At 35.7% G+C, this 18,188-nt stretch overlaps 1 protein-coding gene across 51 annotated transcripts in view; it reads left to right on the forward strand.

Annotated features, from left to right (window-relative positions):
- Positions 1-18,188, forward strand: part of FUT8 (fucosyltransferase 8) — a 472,318-nt gene that overhangs the window by 335,220 nt on the left and 118,910 nt on the right. For 50 of the 51 annotated variants that reach the window (XM_077938183.1, XM_077938188.1, NM_001266744.2 and 47 more), the window contains 2 exon segments: positions 16,390-16,505; positions 16,623-16,785. In XM_077938183.1, the coding sequence (XP_077794309.1) occupies positions 16,390-16,505; positions 16,623-16,785 (279 nt within the window). 51 annotated transcript variants of the gene reach the window in all.

Here is an 18,188-nt window from a genome sequence, read left to right on the forward strand (position 1 = left end):
TATCTTTTTAAAATTTGTAAGAGTGTATCATACTACATATATGTATGTTTTGCAACTTTTTTCACTCAACATTGTGAAATTCATGTAAGATTATACATGATTGATACTCATATAGGTATACTTTGTTCATTTTAACTGTAGAATAAATTACTGTATATGAATAACCACAATTTACTATTTATTCTCTATTAATGGGCATCTAGTGTCTCTTTGTGGAAATGTGCTAACATTTATTTAGGGTAATCTTAGAAGGATACATTCTGGGTCTTCTTATATGTGCATTTTCAACTTTGGAGCAATTCAGCAATATTTTCTAAACAAATTATTCTAATATTACGTTCCTACCTTTAATGTATGTATGGGCTACCTTTAATGTATGTTACGGGCTTAATTGCTTCCCCCACCCATCCAAATTCATATGTTGAAGCCCTAACCCCCTCCCTCAGATGTGATTATATTTGGAGATAGTGCCTTTAAATAGATGATGAAGTTAAAACCAGGTCATTAAGGTGGACCCTAATCCAATCTGATGGTGTCCTTTTAAGAAGGGGGAATTTGGGCAAACAAAAGAGGGGAGGCTTGCAAACAGATGAAAGACATATTGAGGATACAGTGAGAAGAGGCAGACTTCTGCAACCCAATGAGTGAGTCCTCAGAAGAAACCAAACCTGCCAATATCTTAATCATGGACTTCTAGCCTCCAGAACTGTGACAAAATAAATTTCTATTGTTTAAGCCACCCGTTTTATGGTATTCTGTTATGGCAGCCCTTAAAAACTAATTTAATATGTGAGAGTTCCAGTTTCTGTGCATCCTCACCTCACTCAATGTCATACTTTTTAATTGTCAGTGTTCTGATAGAGGAGAGAGTATCTCTGTTTCAATTTGAATATCCTGGTTACCAAAAAATGCTGATCATTTCTCAGGATTACTGATGAATAAAGTCCTCCTCTATGAACTGCTAGTTCATATACTTTGTACATTTTTCTATTACATTGCCGTGCCTTTTCTTATAGATTTGAAGGAGTTCTTTATAAAATCTATATAATAATCCTATATTAATTGTATATATTTCCATTCTCTTCTCTCCACCTGTGACTTGTCTATTAATTTTATTGCACAAAAATTTTTAATTTTTTTTTTTTTTTTTTTTTTTGAGACAGAGTCTTGCTCTGTCGCCCAGGTTGGAGTGCAGTGGTGCAATCTCAGCTCACTGCAACCTCCACCTCCCAGGTTCAAGTGATTCTCCTGCCTCAACCTCCCAAGTAGCTGGGACTACAGGCTCCTGCCACCAACCCCGGCTAATTTCTTTTTTTTTTTGTATTTTTAGTAGAAATGGGGTTTCACTGTGTTAGCCAGGATGCTCTCGATCTCTTGACCTTGTGATCCGCCCCACCCTCAGCCTCCCGAATTGCTGGGATTACAGGCGTGAGCCACTGCGCCTGGCCCCCAAATTTTTAACTTTTAAGGCAGTCAGATTTATTAGTCTTTCTTTTTATGTTTTGGGCTTTAAAAAAAAATCTTATTTAATAAATTCTTTTTTGTGTGTATCATTTTCCCATAACGGCTTTACTTTTTAAAATTTTCTACCTGTGTGCATATACAATAAAAATTAGGCTAAAACTTGACTGATATAACAAATAAATGGTAAATAATGATTGAATATTATAGTTGGTTGTGAGTAACTCTTCACAGTTAAATACGCAGGTATAGGTTGTGAGGTAACTGGCATTGTTTCACAATTACATAATATCTGTTTGAAATTCTAGAGTAACAAAATGATTTTATTTTACCTGGGAGAAGATAATTATGTTTTTTCAGTCCTACCACAGTTTTCTATAACTTTTAAGTTTTTTAGTTTTTGTTTTGTTATAGTTTAAGTTCTAGGGTACATGTGCACAACGTGCAGGTTTGTTACATACGTATACATGTGCCATGTTGGTGTGCTGCACCCATTAACTCGTCATTCACATTAGGTATTTCTCCTAATGCTATCCCTCTCCCCCACCACACAACAGGCCCCGGTGTGTGATGTTCCCCTTCCTGTGTCCAAGTGTTCTCATTGTTCAGTTCCCACATATGAGTGAGAACATGCAGCGTTTGGTTTTTCGTCCTTGGGATAGTTTGCTGAGAATGATGGTTTCCAGCTTCATCCATGTCCCTGCAAAGGACATGAACTCATCCTTTTTTGTGGCTGCATAGTATTCCATGGTGTATATGTGGCCATTTTCTTAATCCACTCTATCATTGATGGACATTTGGGTTGGTTCCAAGTCTTTGCTATTGTGAATAGTGCTGCAGTAAACATACGTGTGCATTTGTCTTTATAGCAGCATGATTTATAATCCTTTGGGTATATACCCAGTAATGAATGGGATGGCTGGGTCAACTGGTATTTCTAGTTGTAGATCCTTGAGGAATCGCCACACTGTCTTCCACAATGGTTGAACTAGTTTACAGTCCCACCAACAGTGTACAAGTATTCCTATTTCTCCACATCCTCTCCAGCATCTGTTGTGTCCTGACTTTTTAATGATCGCCATTCTAACTGGTGTGAGACGGTATCTCATTTGTGGTTTTGATTTGCATTTCTCTGATGGCAAGTGATGATGAGCATTTTTTCATGTGTCTGTTGGCTGCATACATGTCTTCTTGCCCACTTTTTGATGGGGTTTTTTTTTCTTGAAAATTGATTTGAGTTCTTTGTAGATTCTGGATATTAGCCCTTTGTCAGATGAGTAGATTGCAAAAATTTTCTCCCATTCTGTAGGTTGCCTGTTCACTCTGATGGTAGTTTCTTTTGCTGTGCAGAAGCTCTTTAATTAGATCCCATTTGTCAATTTTGACTTTTGTTGCCATTGCTTTTGGTGTTATAGACATGAAGTCCTTGCCCATGCCTATGTCCTGAATGGTATTGCCTAGGTTTTCTGCTAGGGTTTTTATGGTTTTAGGTCTAACATTTAAGTCTTTAATCCATCTTGAATTAATTTTTATATAAGGTGTAAGGAAGGGATCCAGTTTCAGCTTTCTACATATGGCTAGCCAGTTTTCCCAGCACCATTTATTAAATAGGGAATCCTTTCCCCATTTCTTGTTTTTGTTAGGTTTGTCAAAGATCAGATGGTTGTAGATGTGTGATATTATTTCTGAGGGCTCTGTTCTGTTCCATTGGTCTATATCTCTGTTTTGGTACCAGTATCATGCTGTTTTGGTTACTGTAGCCTTGTAGTATAGTTTGAAGTCAGGTAGCGTGATGCCTCCAGCTTTGTTCTTTTGGCTTAGGATTGTCTTGGCAATGCAGGCTCTTTTTTGGTTCCATGTGAACTTTAAAGTATTTTTTTCCAATTATGTGAAGAAAGTCATTGGTAGCTTGATGGCGATGGCATTGAATCTATAAATTACCTTGGGCAGTATGGCCATTTTCATGATAATTGATTCTTCCTATCCACGAGCATGGAATGTTCTTCCATTTGTTTGTGTCCTCTTTTATTTCATTGAGCAGTGGTTTATAGTTCTTGAAGAGGTCCTTCACATCCCTTGTAAGGTGGATTCCTAGGTATTTTATTCTCTTTGAAGCAATTGTGAATGGGAGTTCATTCATGATTTGGCTCTCTGTTTGTCTGTTTTTGGTGTATAAGAATGCTTGTGATTTTTGCACGTTGATTTTGTATCCTGAGACTTTGCTGAAGTTTCTTATCAGCTTAAGGAGGTTTTGGGCTGAGATGATGGGGTTTTCTAAATATACAATCATGTCATCTGCAAACAGGGACAATTTGACTTCCTCTTATCCTAATGGAATACCCTTTATTTCTTTCTCCCACCTGATTGCCCTGGCCAGAACTTCCAACACTATGTTGAATGGGAGTGGTGAGAGGAGGGCATCCTTGTCTTGCACCAGTTTTCAAAGGGAATGCTTCCAGTTTTTGCCCATTCAGTATGATATTGGCTGTGGGTGTGTCATAAATAGCTCTTATTATTTTGAAATACGTCCCATCAATACTAATTTATTGAGAGTTTTTAGTGTGACTGGCTGTTGAATTTTGTCAAAGGCCTTTTCTGCATCTATTGAGATAATCATGTGGTTTTTGTCTTTGGTTCTGTTTATATGCTGGGTTACATTTATTGATTTGCGTATGTTGAACCAGCCTTGCATCCCAGGGATGAAGCCCACTTGATCATGGTGGATAAGCTTTTTGATGTGCAGCTGGATTTGGTTTGCCAGTATTTTATTGAGGATTTTTGCATCGATGTTCATCAGGGATACTGGTCTAAAGTTCTCTTTTTTTGTTGTGTCTCTGTTAGGCTTTGGTATCAGGATGATGCTGGCCTCATAAAATGAGTTAGGGAGGATTCCCTCTTTTTCTGTTGATTGGAATAGTTTCAGAAGGAATGGTACCAGCTCCTCCTTCTATGTCTGGTAGAATTCGGCTGTGAATCCGTCTGGTACTGGACTTTTTTTAGTTGGTAGGCTATTAATTATTGCCTCAATTTCAGAACCTGTTACTGATCAATTCAGGGATTCAACTTCTTCCTGGTTTAGTCTTGGGAGGGTGTATGTGTTCAGGAATTTATCCATTTCTTCTAGATTTTGTAGTTTATTTGCATTGAGGTGTTTATTCTCTGATGGTAGTTTGTATTTCTGTGGGATCCGTGGTGATATCCCCTTATCATTTTTTATTGCATCTATTTGATTCTTCTCTCTTGTCTTCTTTATTAGTCTTGTTAGTGGTCTATCAATTTTTGTTGATCTTTTCAGAAAACCAGCTCCTGGATTCATTGATTTTTTGAAGGGTTTTTTGTGTCTCTGTCTCCTTCAGTTCTGCTCTGATCTTAGTTATTTCTTGCCTTCTGCTAGCTTTTGAATGTGTTTGCTCTTGCTTCTCCGGTTCTTTTAATTGTGATGTTAGGGTGTCGATTTTAGATCTCCGGTTCTTTTAATTGTGATGTTAGGGTGTCGATTTTAGATCTTTCCTGCTTTCTCTTGTGGGCATTTAGTGCTATAAATTTCCCTCTACACACTGCTTTAAATGTGTCCCAGAGATTGTGGTATGTTGTGTCTTCATTCTCATTGGTTTCAAAGAACGTCTTTATTTCTGCCTTCATTTCGTTAGGTACCCAGTAGTCATTCAGGAGCAGGTTGTTCAGTTTCCATGTAGTTGAGCAGTTTTGAGTGAGTTTCTTAATCCTGAGTTCTGGTTTGATTGCACTGTGGTCTGAGAGACAGTTTGTTATAATTTCTGTTCTTTTACATTTGCTGAGGAATGCTTTATTTCCAACTATGTGGTCAGTTTTGGAATAAGTGCAATGTGGTGCTGAGAAGAATTTATATTCTGTTGATTTGGGATGGAGAGTTCTGTAGATATCTATTAGGTCTGCTTGGTGCAGAGCTGAGTTCAATTTCTGGATATCCTTGTTAACTTTGTCTTGTTGATCTGTCTAATGTTGACAGTGGGGTGTTGAAGTCTCCCATTATTATTGTATGGGAGTCTAAGTCTCTTTGTAAGTCTGTAAGGACTTGCTTTATGAATCTGGGTTCTTCTGTATTGGGTGCATATATATTTAGGATAGTTAGCTCTTCTTGTAGAATTGATCCCTTTAATATTATGTAATGGCCTTCTTTGTCTCTTTTGATCTTTGATGGTTTAAAGTATGTTTTATCAGAGACTAGGATTGCAACCCCTGCCTTTTTTTGTTTTCCATTTGCTTGGTAGATCTTCTTCCATCCCTTTATTTTGAACCTATGTGTATCTCTGCATGTGAGCTGGGTCTCTTGAATACAGCACACTGATGGGTCTTGACTTTTTATCCAATTTGCCAGTCTGTGTCTTTTAATTGGTGCATTTAGCCCATTTACATTTAAGGTTAATACTGTTATGTGTGAATTCGATCCTGTCATTATGATGTTAGCTGGTTATTTTACTCGTTAATTGATGCAGTTTCTTCCTAGCAAGGAGCATTTAGCTCATTTACATTTAAGGTTAATATTGTTATGTGTGAATTTGATCCTGTCATTATGATGTTAGCTGGTTATTTTGCTCGTTAGTTGATGCAGTTTCTTCCTAGCATTGATGCTCTTTACAGTTTGTCATGTTTTTGCAGTGGCTGGTACCAGTTGTTCCTTTCCACGTTTAGTGCTTCCTTCAGGAGCTCTTGTAGGGCAGACCTGGTGGTGACAAAATCTCTCAGCATTTTCTTGTCTGTAAAGGATTTTATTTTTCCTTCACTTATGAAGCTTAGTTTGGCTGGATATGAAATTCTGGATTGAAAATTCTTTTCTTTAAGAATGTTGAATATTGGCCCCCACTCTCTTCTGGCTTGTAGAGTTTCTGCCCAGAGATCTGTTGTTAGTCTGATGGGCTTCCCTTTGTGGCTAACCCGACATTTTCTCTGGCTGCTATTAACATTTTTCCTTCTTTTCAACTTTGGTGAATCTGACAATTATGTGTCTTGAAGTTGCTCTTCTCGAGGAGTATCTTTGTGGCATTCTCTGTATTTCCTGAATTTGAATGTTGGCCTGCCTTGCTAGGTTGGGGAAGTTTTCCTGGATAATATCCTGAAGAGTGTTTTCCAACTTGGTTCCATTCTCCCCATCACTTTCAGGTACACCAATCAGATGTAGATTTGGTCTTTTCCCATAGTCCCATATTTCTTGGAGGCTTTGTTTGTTTCTTTTTACTTTTTTTCTCTAAACTTCTAAGAAATTCTTTTCTCTCCCAAGATCGTGAAGAATGCAGAATTTCTTCTAAAATTTTAAAATTTTATTTGTAAGATTGTTTGAATTTTCTGTGAAACTATCTCTTAGTTTGTTGAATTATTTATCCTTTCCATAGTAATTTAGAATGATACGTGTGTCATATATGCTGAGATCTCTTTCTAGGTGCTTAATTCTGTTCCATTAGTCTTACTTATCTGACTTTGTGCCAATACCACACTATTTCCATTACTAAAACTTTGTTTTGTTTTCTGATGGGAGAGAAATCCTATTTTTTCCCCTTATTTTGCAAAATGAACTCGCTTATTTTGGAGAGTTTGCTTTTTCATACGTATTTTAGGATCACTTTGCTAAATTTAAGTAAAAAATCCTTTTGGAATTTTTATTAGAAGTGCATTTAATTTATAGATCGATTTGGGAAACAACTAGTTCTTCAGAAAATTTATAATTTTTTAATGTATTAAGTATGTTGCTCTTTGTTAGATTTATTCCTTGAAAGATTATGATTCTGTCATTACTATTGTAAATGTGATATTTTAAAAAACACATTTAGTAATTTCTGGTTGTCGTTGTATAGGAACTTTAATTTCTGTACATTGATATTGTGTATAGTAATGCCCCTGAACTTTCTTATTAGTACAATTTGTAGATTATCTTGGATTTTCTGTATTAAAAGTTTATATTGTCTGAATAACATTTGTTTCTTCATTTTCTACACTTGTAAGTCTTCTTCTTTATCTTACTGCCTTGTCTAAGGCCTTCAGTACCGTGATGAATAGAAGCATAGATGGCAGACCTGTCTTCTATTGTTCTTAGCTTTAAAAGGAATGCTACTGATGAGTTGATCCATATAATGTGGTATTTATTTATGAATTTCTAATATTGCTTACTGAATTAAAGAGTTTACCTTCCATTCATTCTTTCTTGCTAAGGTATTCATAATGAATAAGTGGTAAATTTTATCTAATGATTTTTTGTTTCAACTGAGATTGTAATTTTATTTTGCTTTAATTTGTTAATGCAATCAATTTAAATTAATAGCTTTTCTAATTGTAAACCAATGTAGTATTCTTAGGATAAAGTTGAGATAGTCATGTATTTTTAAATATATTGCTATATTTACTAATGTGTCATTTGGGAGTTTGAAAATAAGCTTATATTTCAATTAGTCTTTTTTTGTTATCCTAGTCTACTTTTATATTGATCTTATACTAATCTCAAGAATGGAATTTTAGAATTTCCTCTCTTTTTATATTTCCTAGATTTTGATTCAGATGTTTTATGAATATTTGTAAAACTCGTATAAAAATACTTGAACCTGGCCAGGCACGGTAGCTCATGCCTGTAATCCCAGCACTTTGGGAGGCTGTGGTGGGCAGATCATGAGGTCAGGAGATCGAGACCATTCTGGACAACATGGTGAAACCCCATCTCTTCTAAAAATTAAAAAAAAGTAGTTGGGCGTGGTGGCGCATGCCTGTAATGCTAGCTACTTGGGAAGCTGAGGCAGGAGAGTCGGTTGAACCTGGGAGGTGAAGGTTGCAGTGAGCCGAGATTGTGCCACTGCACTCCAGCCTGGTGACAAATGTATTTTAAAATACATAGCTATATTTACTAATGTATCATTTGTATTTTCATTTGAGACTCCATCTCAAAAGAAGAAAAAAAAAATGCTTGAATCTAAAGTTACAAAAAATTCAATCGATTTTTGACCGCTGAAAATTTCTATATATTTTTGAGTTCATTTTGTAGTTTAATTCCTCTAGAAGTTATTTTTTTCATGTTTTTAAAGCAAGTGCCTGAAAATATTCATAGTATTTTTTGATGTTTTAAAATTCTTTATCTGTGTTTATGATTCTCTGTTCTTTCCTAATATTGTTTATTTGTGCCTATGTTCTTTTTCTTAATTAAGATCTTCTTTCCAATATTCATGGCATAATTGTTGAAAGTATTTAAGAAAGGCAACCTGTTTTACATGAATTATTAAGTGCATTTTTAATGAGAAAAGTTTAATTTCTCAGAGAGCTGTGTAATCATTTCATTTAGGCTGCAACTCACTATTTTTTCATATTCTGATTGCAAACCAGTAATTTACTGGTTTTCATGTTATGTTTTATAAGCGTTGAATTCCTTTAGAGTGGGGCTAATGTTTGGGTATTAGAAGGGTACCTTCTTGTTTGAATAAAGATTTTCATCAAATTTTTATTCAGGAGAATAATTTTTGAAATATATGTCAAATCTCAGAAAAACCTAACATATAGGCATCCTTAAAGGCTTTTAAAATAGGAATGAGGATCATCTACAGGAAACCCTAGTGATTTGCTGTTTCCTGTTCTGTGATGTCAGATGCAAGCAGTAAACCAGGCCAGCCTATATAGCTATTGCTGCAGCTACACAGTCGAGCTTTCTTGGATTTACCTAATAACTAATGATGTCTAATATCTTTTAATGTGCTTAATTCGCCTATTTGTCTTTTTTATTCAAACATTTATTTGAATCTTTTTGCTTATGAGTTTTTTTTTCTTTTTTTCCTGATGATTTGGTTCTTTGTGTAGTCTGGATACAAGTCCTTTAACAGATGTAGGATTTAAAAATATTTTCTTGGCCAGGCGTGGTGGCTCATGCCTGTAATCCCAGCACTTTCGGAGGCCAAGGTGGGTGAATCACCTGAGGTCAGGAGTTGAAGACCAGCCTGGCCAACATGGCGAAACTCCGTCTCTACTAAAAATATAAAAATTAGCCGGGCGTGGTGACGCGCTTCTGTAATCCCAGCTACTTGGGAGGCTCAGGCGGAAGAATCACTTGAACCTGGGAGGTGGAGGTTGTGGTGAGCTGAGATCGCGCCACTGCACTCCAGCCTGGGCGACAGAGTGAGATTCTGTCTCAAAAAAAAAATTTTTTTTCCCTCTAGTCTGTGGGTTATATTTTCATTCTCTTAACTGTGTCTTTCTAAAAGAAGAGCTTTCAATTTTAGTGAAATCCAGTTTATCAATTTTTTCTTTTATGGATCACACCTTTCTGTCGTAGCTAAGATAACTTTGCTGAACTGAGGGTCAGAAAGGTAACTTCTTGCTTTCCTCTTGTAAAAACTGTCCTTTATCTGATAAATTATCTTTGTGACTTTATTAAAAAAATAAATTGAGTGTCCATTTATGTGTGGACTTATTCTTGGACTCTCTTCTATTTCATTATGCTCTTTGTCATCTGTCTTTATACCAGTACCTCACTGTCTTGATTATTATATGTAGTTTTATAATAGGCCTTTAAAAACATTTTTTTATTTTTAAAATTTTTGTTCATTCATTCATTCGTTCGTTCAGTCAGTCATTCAAACACCAACTCACGCCAGATACAATAGGTCTTGATATCAGATGGTGTTTGCCTTTTAGTTTTATCTTTTTCTGATTTGTATTGAGTATTCTAGATGTTTGTATTTCCATATGAATTTTAGTACTGGCGTGTCAATTTCTAAACAAATTCAATGTTGTTTTATAATTTTAAATTTATAAGTCGTGCCCATCTTTTGCCAGATTGATACTTAATTTTTTTCTTTTTTTTTGATGCTATTGTAACTAATAATGTGGTTTTAAATATTAATTTCCAATTGTTTTTTGCAGGAATATAGAAATACAATTGAATTTTGTATGTTGATGTTACATTCTGCAACCTTGTTAAACAACATCAGATTTTCAACATAGATTATCATGTCATGTGAACAAGGATAGCTTTGCTTCTTTCATTCCAATTTGAATGCCTTTGTTTCTTTTTCTTGCCTTGGTCTACTGGCTAGAATTTTCAATATAGTGGTGAATAGAAGTGGTGAGAGACACATCCTTGTTTTGTTTCTGATTTAGGGGAAATATACTTATACTTTCACCATTAACCTATGGTGTTAACAGTAAGTTTTTAATAGATGATTGATATCAGGTTGAGGAAATTTCCTTAATTTCCTAGTTTCTGACACTTTTTTTTTTTTTTTTTGAGACAAAGTTTCGCTCTTGTTGCCCCGGCTGGAATGCAATGGCACAATCTCAGCTCACCACAACCTCTGCCTCCCAGGTTCAAGCAATTCTCCTGCCTCAGCTTCCCGAGTAGCTGGGATTACAGGCATGCACCACCATGCCCGGCTAATTTTGTATTTTTAGTAGAGACAGGGTTTCTCCATGTTGGTCAGGTTGGTCTCGACCTCCTGACCTCAGGTGATCCACCCGCCTCGGCCTCCCAAAGTGCTGGGATTGCAGTCGTGAACCACTGCACCCGGCCATTTCTGACACTTTTTATCAGGAATTTACATTAGACTTTTCTTAAGTCCTTTTTCTGAGTATATTCAGATAATGTGTTTTGTAAAATTTTGTTTAAAAAAATTTTTTTGTTTATAGGAAGAATTACGTTGATTTATTTTTTAATGGTAAGCCAATGTTGCATTTCTAGGATAAACCTTAATTAATCATGATTTACTATCTACATTACATATGGTTGGGTTTGGTTTGCTAAACTTTTTTATAATTATTATATTGGTGTTCATGAAAGATACTGTTCTGTAATTTTTTTCTTACTATATCTTTCTCTCGTTTTGATATCTGGATAATACTAGCTTTTAGTCCCTCCATGTTTTTTGCTTAGTGTGGCTAGAATAGGGATTGGCAAACTATAGCCCATGGGTCACATTCTACCAACCACCTCTTTTTTTCATGGCCCGCAAGCTAAGAATGATTTTCCATTGTTAAGTTGTTACATTTTAAGTGTTGTGTGTATATATATATATATATATGTATATATATATACACCTAAGTAATAGCCTTGATTTTGCTGGTTGGACCATAAAACCGAAAATATTTATTAGGAGAAAGTTTGCCAGTTTAATTGATTTTTTTTTTTAAAGAACCATATTTTAGTTTTCATTGGTTTTTATCTATTTTTCTTTTTCTCCTTTTCATTGATGTCCTCTCTGATCTTTATTACTTCGTTTCTTCCACTTAATTGGAGTTTCATTGCTGTTTGTTTCTTAGTTTCTTAGAGTAGATGCTACAATATATAATCTGCAGTAAATCTCATTCTTTATATTTTTCGTTTCAGACATTATAGTTTTCATCTGTAGTAGTTCAACTTGGGTATCTATTAAAATTTTTTCCTCCCCTCCCCTCCCCTCCCCTCCCCTCCCCTCCCGTCTCTTTTCTTTCTTTTCTTTCTGTCTCACTTTGCCACCCAGGCTGGAGTGCAGAGGTGTGATCTTGGCTCACTGCAATCTCTGCCTCTTGGGTTCAAGCAGTTCTCCTGCCTCAGCCTCCTGAGTAGCTGGGATTTTTTTTTTCCACTGTTGGATTAGATTATTAGGTAATATAGATTACTAATTCTATTATGTTTTATTAGAATTAAATTGGAAATCTTTGTGCAAAGCTACTGAAAAGATCATATGCTATTTTTTTCATGGCTGTTTTGCCTCTGATGTTTATTCCGCCAATATTTGAAGAAAGAGATAAAAAGGAGAACCTAGACGTCTGCCACCATGCCTGGCTAATTTTCGTGTTTTTCATAGAGATGGGATTTCACCATTTTGGCCAGGCTAGTCTTGAACTCCCGACCTCAGGTGATCCGCCTGCCTCAGCCTCCCAAAGTGCTGGGATTATAGGCGTGAGCCACTGCACTCGGCCTATCTATTAAAATTTTAACATCTTTTTTATATCTTCCCTGTCTCTAACTTTTCAACATGTGAAATACAGTCATAATAACTGTTATTTCTATGGTGATTCTAACATCTGTGTCAGTTTTGAGTTGGTTTTGATAGATTGATTTCACTCTTCTTTATGGGTTATCTTTTGTTGTTTTTTTTTGCAAGCCTGGTAAGTGGATTCCAGACATCATGAATTTTACTTTGTTGGTTACTAGAAGCTTTTGTATAATTTGCAAATATTCTTAAATTTTGTTATGGGATGTAGTTACGTTATTTAAAAATAATTTTATCCTATTTTGTTTTTTAATAATTGTTAAGCAGGACCTAAGCAATATTTGGTCTGGGGCACATTTTCCTACTTTTGAGGCCAAATCTTTCTGAGCATTTTACCCAGCATCCTATGAATTACAGTTTTCTAGTTTGGTAGGATCAGGAACTGTTTCTGCCTAATCTGTATGAATGCCAGGTACTACTTCATCTAATCCTTTTAGAGAGTTCTTTCCCCAGCCTGAGTAGTTCCTTATATGTGTGTGCTGATGAGTACTCTGCTGATTCCAAAATGGTACCTTTGCAGATTTCTGGAGTTCTCTCTCCTCTACAGTTCTCTTATTCAAACTCTGTGTTGGTCTTTTTAGACTCTTAGCTCCATTTCTTCAACTCAGTGAATGTACTGGCTCCATCTGCATTTCCCCTCCATATACTGTGGTCTGGAAACTCTCTGAATGCAGTAAGCTGGAACAGTCATAGGGTTGTCATCATTTGTTTTCCTTCTCTGGCGATCACTGCCCTTTGTTGCTTGATTGCAGTTTTATTAGGTCATTGTTTAATACATTTCATCTGGATTTTGACTTGTTTCAGGCAGGATGGTAAATATCTTGGCTAGAAGTGGATGTATCTGTACCTTTGGCGTGGTGAATATGATAAGAAAGCATTCTGTTCCCTAAGTATTCAGAAAAGAGAGTGTTCGTGCCTATTAACTCTTTTCTGGTTGGAGTTTGGAAAGAATAGTTCTTCTGTATTGTTTTTTTTTTTAGATTGATTTTTCCAGTACTTTTCTTTTGTACAGTTTTTTTTGCACAGTTGGATTAGATTATTAGGTAATATAGATTACTAATTCTATTATGTTTTATTAGAATTAGATTGGAAGTCTTTGTGGAAAGCTACTGAGAAGATCATATGCTATTTTTTTCATGACTGTTTTGTCTCTGATGTTTATTCCACCAATATTTGAAGAAAGAGATAAAAAGGAGAACCTAGACATAATCTTTCTATTGTCAATTTTTCTATCACTAAAATATGTTCTGAAAAAGGACATTCCTGTCCTATGGCATATTGCTGCCAAAATAAATCCCAAGAGACTGAAGTTTTATTCTAGTTTCAAATTGTTTCCTAGAAACCAGCCACCTAATTCAGAAAGAGATTAAGAGCCAAATCTTAGCAACATAACTTTTAAAAACTATATCCAGGACATGCCTCATTTGTGTATGTATGCATGCTCATAAATTGGGTAATTGTGCACCTAACTACTGTGTTCATTTTATTATTCACTCTGTGCTTATACAAATGAAGGCTTTTTCATTCATATTCTGTAGCCTTGGACACTCCTGATTGAAAGATAGTTACTTTTTATGCTCCTGTTCAGTGTTAATGCATACAATTTTACAGGAAATTATAAAATGTCTCCACTTACTTTGGTATAGCTGTAACAATAGCTACTTTATTAAACATGTTTTCTGAAGTAGTGTAGGTAATTGACAGTTAATTTGGCTTTATCAGGTTATATAAAAAATGTTAGAGAAGCTATAAAAAAAACCTTTTGTATCAGAGTGTTTGCATCAAAAGGCTATGTTGGCTGGGCACGGTGGCTCATGCCTGTAATCCCAGCACTTTGTGAGGCTGAGGTGGGCAGATCACTTGAGGCCAGGAGTTTGAGACCAGCCTGCCCAACCTACTGAAACCTCGTCTCTACTAAAAATGTAAAAAAATTAGCCAGGGATGGTGGTACATGCCTGTAATCCCATCTGCTCAGGAGACTGAGGCACGAGAAGCATTTGAATCTGGGAGGCAGAGGTTGTGGCAAGCCAAGATCCCATCACCGTACTCCAGCCTGGGTGACAAATTGAGACTGTGTCCAAAAAAAAAAAAAAAAAAAGAAAAGACTGTTGACATCTGATTTTAGGTTCTGCCAACTATAATTTAAAACTTAAGTTCCCTTAAACTGGTCATGATGGTAAGAATAGATAGCCCAGACTTTTTGAGATTACAGCTCATCTCTAAAATGACAAAGCTCAGATATAATAGTAGCCTTCATAAAATTTATTACCAGACACTGTGCTAAATACTTTTACAGACGTTTCCTCATTTAAACAGACTTTGAAAGAAAAATCAGTGATTTAATCTTTAGGACAATTTTGTAAAAGGATCAATATATGTATGTATTAATTTCCTATTGCTACTTTGACAAATACCACAAACTTTATGGCTTAAAACAACATAAATTTATTCTCTTAGAGTTTTGGAGGCCAGAGATCTGAAATGAGTTTCACTGGGCAGAAACCAAGGTATCAGGAGGGCTGGATTCCCTAGAGAAGCTCTAGAGGAGCATCTAGGGTTTCTTTTTCGTTCGTTTGTTGGTTTGTTTGCCTTTTCCAGTTTCTGAAAATGAGTTCGTTGCTCATGGTTGCTTCTTCCATCTTCAAAGCTAACAGCCACATAACCTTTTCCTCTTTTGTAGTAAAATCTTCTTCTACCTTCCTCTTATGAAGACATTTGTTATTACAAAATGGCTCACCTAGATAATCCGATCTCAAAATCCTTAATTACATGTTCAGAGGTTTTTTTTTTTTTTTTTGCCATATAAAGTAATATTCACAGGTTTCATGATTAGGTTATGGATATCTTTAGGAGACCTTTGTTTAGTCTAGCACAAAATTGTATTATGTACATCAAAGTGGAGTACGATATACTGCCATAAGTCACATAAAAACAAAACAGGAACAAGCACAGTTTGGAATTAAGTTGAACAGAGAGGTCGATAATATATGTAAAAGATCTTGGATTGCTGTTCCATGTTCCAACATTTTATATTATTGACTGATTGTTTTTGTTGCTGATGGAAATGAATAGAACAATAATCTTCAATTTTTTATTTTTATTTTTTTGAGACAGGGTTTCACTCTGCTGCCTATGCTAGAATGCAGTGACATGATCATAGTTCATTGTAATCTTGAACTATGGTTCAAGTATGGTTCAAGCCATTCTCCTGCCTTAGCCTCCTGAGTAGCTGGGATTACAGGCACACACCACCATGTGCCCAGCTAATGTTTTTAATTTTTGTAACGACAGGGGATTGCTGTGTTGCCCAGGCTGGCCATGAACTCCTGGGCTCAAGTGATCCTCCTACCTGGGCCGCCCAAAGTGCTGGGATTACAGGCATGAGCTACTACACCTGGCCCAATTTTTTTCTGATATGTTTTATCTTCTACTCTTGTCTTTCTTTTTTCTATATAAGACCAATGCTTAGTAGTCTAATGTCGTGAATAGAAAGACATATTTACATAGTCTGATATTGTAATTAATTTAGAAATACATTATATTTGATGTTTCAGCATGTCCTTAGACATGTGTTCAGATATGCTTCCTTATTCCCTTTAAGCCTGTTCTGTACTTTTTCCTTCACTTTTGTTACTCTCAATGCTAATGAAAAATTGACTGCTTTGCCACTGATGGTGGTACTCTAAGTAATGGGATGAAAGATTCTAGGAAACAGCTCTAGAGGTTTGTTAACTCCTAGAAGATCGTAGATTATTATTTTCTGTTTTTCTTTATTGTCATTTCATTGGTTAATCCTATACCTTTGAAGAAAAAAATCCATTTGGTACTTCTTTTGTGCTGTATGGCTCAGCAACTTACGGAGTTTACAGTATAAATGTTTTAGCAAAATGAGCTTGTATTTTGTTGCACAGTTTAAAAGCTAAATGTTTACATTTTCTTGCCTAAACTACAGGATACCAGAAGGCCCCATTGATCAGGGGCCAGCTATAGGAAGAGTACGTGTTTTAGAAGAGCAGCTTGTTAAGGCCAAAGAACAGATTGAAAATTACAAGAAACAGACCAGAAATGGTAAGTGATTACACATTGTTTTTCCCTCCTCAGTATATAGGCTTTAGCACAAATAATCGAAAGTTTCTTTTTATCAAAATGTTGGAAATGCTACGACCCTCTGTTCTTTGACTGCAGGTCTGGGGAAGGATCATGAAATCCTGAGGAGGAGGATTGAAAATGGAGCTAAAGAGCTCTGGTTTTTCCTACAGAGTGAATTGAAGAAATTAAAGAACTTAGAAGGAAATGAACTCCAAAGACATGCAGATGAATTTCTTTTGGATTTAGGACATCATGAAAGGTACAATTCTCCTTTCACATTTTATTTGGGCTTTAGAAAAGATTATAATCTAAGAATGAGAAACAGACTTGTTAACCCATCTGTTGAGTGGTAAATATTAATAGCACCTACAATATTTAAGAGGAGAGGAGTACCTGAGGTCCCAAAGGATGGTAATTGCCAAGTGCAGTTCATCAACCAAAATATACCACCAGAAAGTATTCATTAAAATGTATTTCTAGAAATCTTTATATTCTAAATAAATTCTGAAGGTAGTGATGCCAGCCAACAATACATTAAAACATCTTTCTATAAATGTTCTTTATATATAATCAGTATTTGAAGCGGAGTATGCAGTTTTGCATTCCGGTACATTGGAACTCATACTGAGTGAGTCCAATGGTTACATTTCTAATTTAAACATAAAAAACTTTAAAATAGCATTATTCTAATGAAAGGTTAACAGGTTTTTTTTTTTTTTTTCTTTAAGTAAAAAGGAGCATTCTGTTCATTGTTCATTCATTAGTTGCTGGAAAGAGGAACCTGAGATCTGCCTGGTTAAATTTGTTTCTCCTATGCACACATTGCTAAATAATATGAAGTTTATCTTCCACAGAAAAGAAAACATTTTGGCGTTGTTGTGTTCATGCAGAACAAAATATATCTGAAAATCATTATAAATGCAGTGAAACCTGTCTTTAGGCCTATTATATTTAAAGTCTATGTTCCCAGTAGGATTCTGATGGCAATTACTGTCTCATTAGTGAACAATAAAAGAAAAATTGTTGTATTAGCACAACCTACTACTGTGAAGAGGAAAAGAATTACCCCATACAAATAAGAGATTTCATATTTATTAACATCAGCAGTAATATTATAATGATTTTGAAAAATTGCTTGGTTGTTTTAGGTGAAATTATAAATAAAAATCTGTCTATTGGAATCATTTTAGCATTAATGAATCTACAGAAATATGATAGCATGGATTTCAAGGGGCAGTGAATTATTAGGCCACACATTGGACAGACTCTTTGATATATTTAGCCCCGCTTGCAGTAACGCCATACTTAGACCACTAAACCAAATGCTGACTAATTCTGTCCTTAATATTTCTCTACCCTAAAGCTGATTCTAGGCACGAAGCTTCTCTTAAAAGGAATTTTGTGCTTGTGTTCTTTGCTTATCACAGTTTTGTAGGACAATTCAGATCTGAAGAGCATTTGACTTAGGTGGACTATGCTGTATGTAAAGGAGAATTTTGGCCACTGACTTCTGATGGAAACTTTAATTTTAAGATTTGAGCAATTGGGCTGGGCGTGGTGGCTCATGCCTGTAATCCCAGCACTTTGGGAGGCTGAGATAAGCAGATCTCTTGAGGCCAGGAGTTTGAGACCAGCCTGGCCAACATGGCGATACCCCATCTC

The sequence above is a fragment of the Macaca mulatta genome, chromosome 7 (genome assembly GCF_049350105.2).
Source record: "Macaca mulatta isolate MMU2019108-1 chromosome 7, T2T-MMU8v2.0, whole genome shotgun sequence".
NCBI classification, from domain to species: Eukaryota; Metazoa; Chordata; class Mammalia; order Primates; family Cercopithecidae; genus Macaca; species Macaca mulatta.